General features: G+C 46.9%; 1 protein-coding gene across 1 annotated transcript in view; it reads left to right on the top strand.

Moving 5' to 3' along the window:
• Nucleotides 1-7,108: 7,108 nt before the first annotated feature.
• GIP (gastric inhibitory polypeptide) overlaps nt 7,109-8,986 on the top strand; it is a gene marked incomplete at both ends in the record, with an annotated part of 3,929 nt that continues 2,051 nt past the window's right edge. The window contains 3 exons of the mRNA XM_009069476.1: nt 7,109-7,241; nt 8,293-8,439; nt 8,734-8,865. Coding sequence (XP_009067724.1) covers nt 7,109-7,241; nt 8,293-8,439; nt 8,734-8,865 — 412 coding nt within the window. The remainder of the gene's footprint in view (nt 7,242-8,292; nt 8,440-8,733; nt 8,866-8,986) is intronic.

Genomic DNA, 8,986 nt, shown 5'->3' with positions numbered 1-8,986 from the left:
GATAAGGAAAATTCAGCCTTTCAGGAACTGGAGGGATTTGTATCTATTTCCTTCAGCCTGAAATCAATGGATTTAAATCAGATTTCTCTCCTCCCAAGTCTGAATTTGGGTCCTTATGATTTGGAGCCTTGAGAGAGCAGCAGGTTCTCCAGTTCTTCCTCCTCTTCATCCTCCAATTTTCCACCTCCCTGGAGCATGAGATAAGGAAAATTCAGCATTTCAGGAATTGGATGTGTCTGTACCAATTTTCTTCAGCCTGAAATCAATGGATTTAAATCAGATTTTTCTCTCCCAAGTCTGAATTTGGGTCCTTATGATTTGGAGCCTTGAGAGAGCAGCAGGTTCTCCAGTTTTTCCTCCTCTCCATCCTCCACTTTTCCACCTCCCTGGAGCAGTAGACAATCTGGAGCATGAGATAAGGAAAATTCAGCATTTCAGGAATTGGATGTGTCTGTACCAATTTTCTTCAGCCTGAAATCAATGGGTTTAAAGCAGATTTATCTCTCCCAAGCCTGAATTTGGGAGCCCTAAAAGTTGGGAATTTCTCAGAGAGCAGCAGGTTCTCCAGTTCTCCCTCCTCTCAGTCCTCCCTGGAGCAGGAGACAAGGAAAATTCAGCATTTCAGGAATTGGAGGTGTCTGTATCAGTCTTTCCTCAGCCTGAAATCAATGGGTTTAAAGCAGATTTCTCTCCTCCCAAATCTGAATTTGGGAGCCCTAAAAATTGGGAATCCCTCAGAGAGCAGCAGGTTCTCCAGCTCTCCCTCCTCTCAGTCCTCCCTGGAGCAGGAGACAAGGAAAACTCAGCCACTAATACCATCTTTGCTTAATTCTTTCTACCCAAAACAAGCAGATCCCAGGAGGTTGGAAAGCTGCACAGCAACACTTTGTGTTAGGGGTCACTCTCCAAAATCCAGGTCAATTCCCAATGCCAACCTTGACCCAAACCCACCTGTGTTGGGGCATCCACACTGCTGTGCTGCTGGAAAAGGGATGGTGCAGAGCAGCTGGAAATAATTCCCAGTTACTGAACCAGCCACTTTGGGCAGGTGCCTGGAAAAGGACCAGAATGGAGAGTTTCTTGTCCTACTGCTGCACACTTGGATTGATTATTTCCTGCAGCTCCTGCATTTATATCTCTCCAGCTGTTTAGTTCTGCCTCAATCCCAGCTCAAAGGCAGCATAAAGGATATATTTCATCCCAAAAATACCTATCCCAAGGTAAAGAAGGTAAAGCACAGGGAGTTTGAATGCTGGAGCAAATCTGGAGCATCTCTCCAGCCTCTGGAAGCAGCAACAGCTCTCACCACATAGAGCTAAAATCTGTGGGATAGATGCAGAGATGGGATAGATGTGGGATAGATGTGGGATAGATGCAGAGATGGGATAAATATGGGATATATGTGGAATATCTGCAGCTCAGTGATCCAAATAAATCTTCCCCACAGGTGCTGCTGTTGGCTTTTTGGTCCAGCAGTGTCTGTCCTGTAGGTCCTTTCTCCTAGGGGGAAAAAAAAATCCAAGGATGGAAAGCAAAAGAAACAAGCAGAGAATGCAGCAAGGAGAATTCCATATTCCTCATGTTTTCTCCTTCCCGTTTTTTAGTTGTTGTGGGGGTTTTCCTGCCCCAAAGGCAATCAGGAAGGCTCTGAGACACTCACCCCAGTGATCTGAATTCCTCAAGAACAGCCTTCAAAGGCTCTTGGGATAGTCTGGAGTTAAAAGGGAGTATTGGCATTTCCAGACAGAACTGGGATTTTGCCACAGGGGGAAAAAATAACCCTGTTCCAGTCCCACCAGCACAGGAGGGGGAAGAAGGGCTGAAGGCAGGAGAGAGGATGAAGTGGTGGAAGTGATGTTTGGTGCTCCAAAATCCCTATAAATCCATCCAGACATCACTTGTGCCCCCAGCACAGCTCAGTGGGAATACTGGGGTGGGTAAACACAGGGAATGAGATGAGCAGCCTGGAAAAGTCTCACTGCCTTCAGCTGGAGCCAAAACTGCTTTTCCTTGGCTGAGTCCTGGCACCTGGATCAGGTGTGCACTGTGTGGGATATGGATATGGAAGATTCCATCCAGGAGCTGAGGATGAGAGGGCAGTGGGAGCATGGACAGCCCTGGGAGAGAAAGGAAAATTGGACACAACTTTCAGTTGGACACAACTTTCAGTCAGGACTGGAGGGAGAGAAGCTCATGCTTAGGATTTGTGCTCTGCAGAGATGTAACAGGAGAGAATAAAACCTGAAGTTTCCTCCTCTGTGAGGTGTTGCTGGAATTTTAGAGAGAGAAATGAACCTTGAGCTCCTGTGACTTCAACAGCAGCACAGAATGGATCAGGAATCTATGATAGCTCAATCCCTATGATTCCAAGGATTAAAACTCAACATTCTCTCCTTCCTCTCTCCCTGTGATCTGAGGAGCAAATGCTGCTCCTGCTCAGGATACCATGAGGAACCTCAGAGCAGCTCAAAATTTGGATACAACACAGAGCACAAAGTGCCATTTTCACCTGGGACATGCAACACCTGAAATCCAACCCTGGCAGAGCTGAAGTGTCCTGAGCATGGAAAAGAGCAAGCAGAGTGCTGCTCCCAAGGGAAAGGGAAAATCCTACTCACCACATCCACTGGGAACAGGAGAGAGGAGTCACTGGAGCAGAGAGGCTAGAGCTGAACACTGAAATTTCCTGGGGAGTTCACAGCATTTTCATTCCAGAAAACATTAAGGAATGGCTCAGTCTCATCCCTTCTGCTGTGAGCAGAGCTGAGGATATCTGGGAGCAGAGGAAGGGAAAAGTCACTTCAAGCCCTTTTTTTTTTTTCCAGGATTACAAGGACATCTAATACTTGGAATACTTTGTAATCAAAGTTGCCCTGGAGATGTTTCCATGTCTCAAAGCAGAGCAGAAGGACCATTTCAGGAACGCAGCTGTGATCTTCCCAACACATTCCCAAATTCCTGAAACACCAACTCCCTCCAGTCAGGTCTGCTGTGGAGAGGAGCAGAGCTCACTTCCCAGCACTGCCTGGCAGGGTGGGATGGAGCAGGACAGTCTCAGCATTCCTCTTTCATCCACAGGGACACAAATCCCATAGTTGGGTGACACTTAAGCCAGAGGTTCCCTGTCCTACACTGAAATTTGGGAATGGGGAGACAGCAGAGCACAGATAACATGACAAGGGCTGTGCTGCTGTGGCTGGAGCAGAGAAAGGTTTGGATCACTGATTGGGATAACCTGATTTTCCTGGAGGAAGCACATTGTCCTTCTCAAGGGCAGCACTTGTCACCTCTGCCCTTCCCAGACCTGAACTGGTTCCCAGAACTTCAACATTTAGGTATCCACCAGTGGATATTTGCCAGCCAGTGCCTTTGGAATGAAATTCCACCTCTCTGGGGCTTCTTTATTTGGAATCCTCTGAGAAATTTGGGAGTGCTGCTGCTGTCCCAAAGGCACCAGCAGCAGCAGCAGCAGCCCTGAAACCACCTCCTGGGTCAACATTTCATCTCAGTGGCTCTTTCTTTTCACTCTATTAACTTTATACCCTCCAGAGGCACTTAATGAGAGGAAAACAAATAGGTTGCACTTGGGAGAAACAAGATAGCAGAGTTGGCTGGGAGGGAAAGACCAAGAATACATATAATAAAGATAATCAGGATCAACTAGTCCATTTGATTGATTAGCCATTGTGCTAAGAGTATAAATTGGGCACTTGTAACTATTCCAGGGCATCATTTATTACAGGCACAACACTCCTGGAGGGTGGAAAAGCTTTGGGAGCCTCTGGCTGCTGGGAAGGGACTAAGCCATGGGTTAAGTAGTTGCTGTGAGAGTAGTAATTACACCCTAATAGCACTGGACTTTTAATGGACACTAATAATGCCCTTCTGAGCCTTTATCTGGGGGTAATATTGAGAGGTTGGGAGTTGTGTAACTATGGAGCAAGGAGAGCACCAGGGTGAGCTGGAGGAGGCACATTCCAACTTCTCCAGTCTCCTGCTGCAGGAATATAGTGGTTGAAACCAACCTGTGCCTGACAATCTGTCCCAGAAGAGTAGAAAAAAACCCTCTTTAGATAGATTTTATGTGGAGACACAAAGCTCATCCCAAAGGATTTGGGTATCTGTGGGATAAGATAAACTGTGGGTGGAAATTCATCAGCACAGCAAAAGTTTCTCCCATACCAAAGCCACCAACATTTGCTTTGCCATTATTATTATTGCAGTTCCATGAAGGAATTGCTTCTTGCTTAGCTCTGTCAAGCAGAAATCCTCCTGCTTTCCCCAAAGAAATCCCTGATGAGGCTGAGCCAGCACAAACCTGGGATGATACTCATATCCATCATCCCTCCCCAGTCAGGTGTGTGTGGCTGCTGCTCCCAACCTCACAAAAATGAGGCTGAGGGGAAGGTTGGAACTTGAAGAATCAGAGAATCAGAGAATCGACCAAGTTGGAAAAGACCTCAAAGATCATCAAGTCCAACTCTAAAGTGGTTACTAGACCATGGCACTAAGTGCCACATCCAGTCTTATCTCAAAAACCTCCTGGTGAATTGAATCCATCACCTCCCTGGGCAGCACATCCAATGTCTGATTGCTCTTTCCATAAAAAATCTCTTCCTAATCTCCAACCCTCCCCTGGCAGAGCTTGAGTCTGAGAACCTCCTCCAGAAGTTGTGGCTGCTCCAGGCTGTGGATGCTCTGGGAGGCAGCACAGTGAGCCCAACAGGGACATGAGCAGAGCTCAGCTCAGGCTGGCACAGATGGAAGAAATCCTGCTCTGCTCCTGCACAGCTGGATGTGAGGGGATCCTACAGCAGCAGCACACACCTGGAGACACTCCCAAACCAGGACTTTGCTGGGTCCAGTGCTCCCAGAGGGATGGAAGGGGAAGCAGAGCTAGGTCTGACATCTCCCCAGGCACTGAGTCCCAGCAGAGCTGCTGCAAGTGGATGCAGCTCTTGTCCTCTGCTGGCACAGAAAACATCTGCACAGCATCTGCTGCCCTGGATCCAGCTGTGCAGGGGCAGGAGGAGGTGGGGACCTCACTGACCCATGTCCCCAGCAGCTGCAGAGCCACAAGGAATCACTCCATCATCACTCCCTCAGGGGGGAGAGAACCCAAAAAGGTGTTAGGTCCCTCAGCTCATCACCCTCCTTAACCATTGCTGCCTCACCATTCCCTACTAGTTTCCTGCCTTCTTGAGTTTTCTCCTCTTGGAGTGCACATTTTGGGGGGACAAATGCTTTGAGAAGCATTTGGTCTGCAATTCTCAAATGTTGGAGAATTGTAGACCAAACCTGGAGACACCTGGATTTGATGGTGCCTAAATTCCCAAGGATGAGACCTAATGCTATCAGCAAAGTGATTCCTCCTGTAAGAAGGCCAAGGAGCAGATTTGATCTCCCCCATAGCAAAAAGCTGGAAATCCAATCCATTTTACCATGGCAAGAGTTGCTACATGGAATTAAGGTTTAAACCAATGTCATTATGCCTCCAATCCATGTTCACTCTTGATTTTGTGATCTGGCAATGTTTAATTGCCATGAATGTAAACATATTTGCAAAGGTTATTTCCCTCCTCTGGAGGTCAATGGACCTAATGGAGCAGCTCTAAGTGGGTTTGGATTGCTTTGATTTCCTGTTTACCTCCTGGAAGTGGCTTTGGGTCAGCACAGTTGAGGTATATAAACACCCCAAAGGGTCTCCTTGGCATCAGAGCTACCTGAAATCCTCTGGGAGCTTCAGGGAAAGGTAAGAAATTCCATGTCTGTCTCTGTGGACGTGTTGGGCTGTAAAAGGAAAGAGTTTTGTTTCAGAGGGAGGTTCAGTATGCAGCAAATATCCCTTAGGATTTGCACCTACAGAGGAAAATGAGGAGAAATTGGAGTTGAGTTGCTTTGTGGCATCTCTCAGCTATGGCTAAAACAGGGATAATACTTTTTCCAAAGCAGATGGTGCTATCCAGAGAGCTGGGAAATCTTCCTGTTGGAAAGATTCCCCCAATTCCTTCTCTCCTTTGTGAAGGAATCAAATCCTAAGGCCTATACCTTGATTTTAAGAGGAACTTGATGTACCTGAGATAACATAACCAAGTGACTCTTTTCCTCCTGTAATAGAAAGGGCTGAAAACACTTTGTTAAACTGTCATCATTTTCCAGAGAGAAAAAAGTACAACAATATCCAAATTGGCAAATTCCTGCTCTTCCCAAAGCTGTAATTGAGCTGTTGGGAGAGAACAAATCAGTACTTAGAGGAATAAAGTTGTATCATGGCTGAATAAATGATTGAAGGAGGAGATAAATGAGTTCTATCCAGAACTTTTTCCATGGTGCTATGTCATTCCTGTTAACCTGTTCCCCATTGCAAAGCCTTTCCCAGAAAAAAACGACAACAAAGGCAAGGCACAACCAAAATATGCAGGAAAAACTATAACAAAGGTAAGGGACAAGCAAAATATCCATGATCAAACCCATTTTTGTGGGGAGTTTTCCAAGCTGGAACAGGAATTGAAGGAGCTCAGATGTCCAAGGGAGGACTGAGGACGTGAGGACTAGGAACAGCTTGAAACCAATAAATCTTGGAATCCAATCCTGTCACTGGCCATGGGATATTTTTCAGAACTGATATGCTCTGGCTCCAATCCCTACCTTAGGCATTAGCCATCCCAACAGAAAAGCTCCCAGAAATCAGCTCAGCCTCCTAAATCCCATGGAACTGCAGGGAGGGATAAGCAGGATGTCACTGAATTCCCTGATCCAACTGTGTGTTCCCATTCACAGCCTCGAGGTTGACTCAGCCCTTGGAGCACAATGAGGTACCCACAGGGTCAGCTTGTAAACACAGGGGGAAGACAAAGCCTTTCCCTCCAGGAATGTGCAAGCCACAAGGAATTTGATGGCTCCAATAAAAAGTTTAGGGAATGAACATTCAAAGCTGCCACGGGTGGGAAGGAAGTGTTGGCATTGAGAGTGATTTAACTGGGAAGGGCAGGAGAAGGTTTTGTGGGATGGGGAAAAGCACAAGATTTGAGGAAACATATTTACAAGCATAGGCACATGCCCAACATCCCTCTGGATTCACTGTCCTGTTCCTTTCTGTGTCTTCCAGGAGTGGAAATCCAGATTATCCTCAGCTTTGGAACAGAAAAACCAGCCAGGAAAATGTTCTTCAAGTCTTTCAAAGTCCTCTCTCTGCTCTTTGCCTCTCTGGGGTTTGTTTTGATGGAAGAGAATGTCTCAGGGTAAGTGTTTTGGGAAAGCTCCTGGTGTGTTTTGAGCTTTTTCCAGCTCCTCACTGGAGGTAAATGGATTCTTTCCATTGGCACCTTGGGAAGTAGGTGAGAAAACAGAGTCCTGAGGTAGATCTCAGATAATAGACACAGAGATGAGCAAGTGATAAGAGAGAGATCAAACTCATGCCCTGAGCCTTTGAGCCAGAGCCAGGAACTCCCATGTTTGCCCTCCAAACTTTATAGCTGTGGGTTAGGAGGAACAAGCTGGAAGTCAAGCAAGTAAGAGAAGGTTGTCTGAGAACAAGAAACAAGATGTAATCATCTCACCTCAACAGGGCTAAAGGGCACCCAGTGCTTGGAAGCTCCTGAAAACACGACCAATTACATATAACAGGGATGTATTAAAGATTTTCCCTCTCTCTCCTGCTAGAAAACTCCTCAAACCACCCAAAATGACCTAAAAAACCTCCTTATTAGAGCAGTAGGAGTTGTTGCAATCCCAGAGAATAGATCTAGAGAAGGATCAGCCCTGAAATCCTTTGCTAACTTGGGTAGCCACCAGTGATGTCTACACTGGTCCAAAGGTTTCTGGTGTCCTGCCACCCCCTCTGAGCCTCTTGAGGACACAGGGAAAGGTTTCCTTGGCTCTAGGTGTGCAGGAAGGACCCTGAGCATGTTTGGTGTCTTTGCTCAGAACCCAAATCCATGTGAGTTGGGAAGAGCACGTTGATTCCAGACTATAGCAAAGCACCAGAGCTCATCTCCTCCCAAGCTGTCAAATCCAAGCTGTGATTGCCTTAGCAGCCAGAAAAGTGGGTGAGGAATGGTCAGACCTCTCTAGGAATGGTCAAACCTCTTCAAGAATGGTCACTTGGAGAGATTAAAACCCCCAGGAGAGATTAAAACCCCCAGGAGAGATTAAAACCCCCAGGAGAAATTCCAAGTGAGCCCAAAACCTTCCTGAGTGCAGAGACAACCACTCCTAACCCAAGGCAAACTTTGCTCTGTGTTCATTCCTGGGTGGTGCAGGATTCCCTGTGTCCTTGTGCTTTTATCCCAGTGCAAGCCTAAGGATTCCCAGTGGGAAACCAGTGCAGAGACGTTACTCTGAGGCCACTCTGGCGAGTGACTACAGTCGCACCATGGACAACATGCTGAAGAAGAATTTCGTGGAGTGGCTCCTGGCCAGGAGGGAGAAGAAAAGCCAGTGAGTGCAAAGATTCCCAACACTCCAAAGATTCCCAACTTCCCAGCTCCATCCAGAGCCGAGGAGATTTATCTTGGAGAGCAGCAAGGATTTCCCAGTGACTTGGTTTGCTTGTTTGGTGTCTATCATAGAAGGGTTTGTGCTCTGTCTGCAGCAGCTCAAGGATCTCCCTCGAGGTCTGAATCCCTTGGTTGTGCCGCTGGAGTGGGAGGGAGTTGGGATTTGTGGAAAAGCAACATTTTGGCACCCTCTTGTGGCATTTCGAGCTGATTTCTTTCCGCTTTAACTCGCCAGGGATATGGTGGAACACTACAAGAGAGAAGCTGAGCCCCAAGAAGCAGCTGTGGATGGACAAAAGTTGGACCTGAGTGCTCAAGATGCCAAAGATTTCTTAGCTTGGCTGCTGAAAGCCAAGGAAAACCAGAGGTGAGGTGGGAGAAAGGAGAAAAGGATGCAGGGAGGGATGAGCTTTGCAAGTGAGAGAAACATTCCTGCAGGAAAGTTTTGGGGCATAACAAGAAAATGCTAAAGGAAAATTCACATTGTG

This window comes from Acanthisitta chloris, unplaced genomic scaffold, assembly GCF_000695815.1.
Source record: "Acanthisitta chloris isolate BGI_N310 unplaced genomic scaffold, ASM69581v1 scaffold2812, whole genome shotgun sequence".
NCBI classification, from domain to species: domain Eukaryota; kingdom Metazoa; phylum Chordata; class Aves; order Passeriformes; family Acanthisittidae; genus Acanthisitta; species Acanthisitta chloris.
Note: the sequence above shows the minus strand (reverse complement) of the source record. Positions and strands in the feature narration are given on the sequence as shown.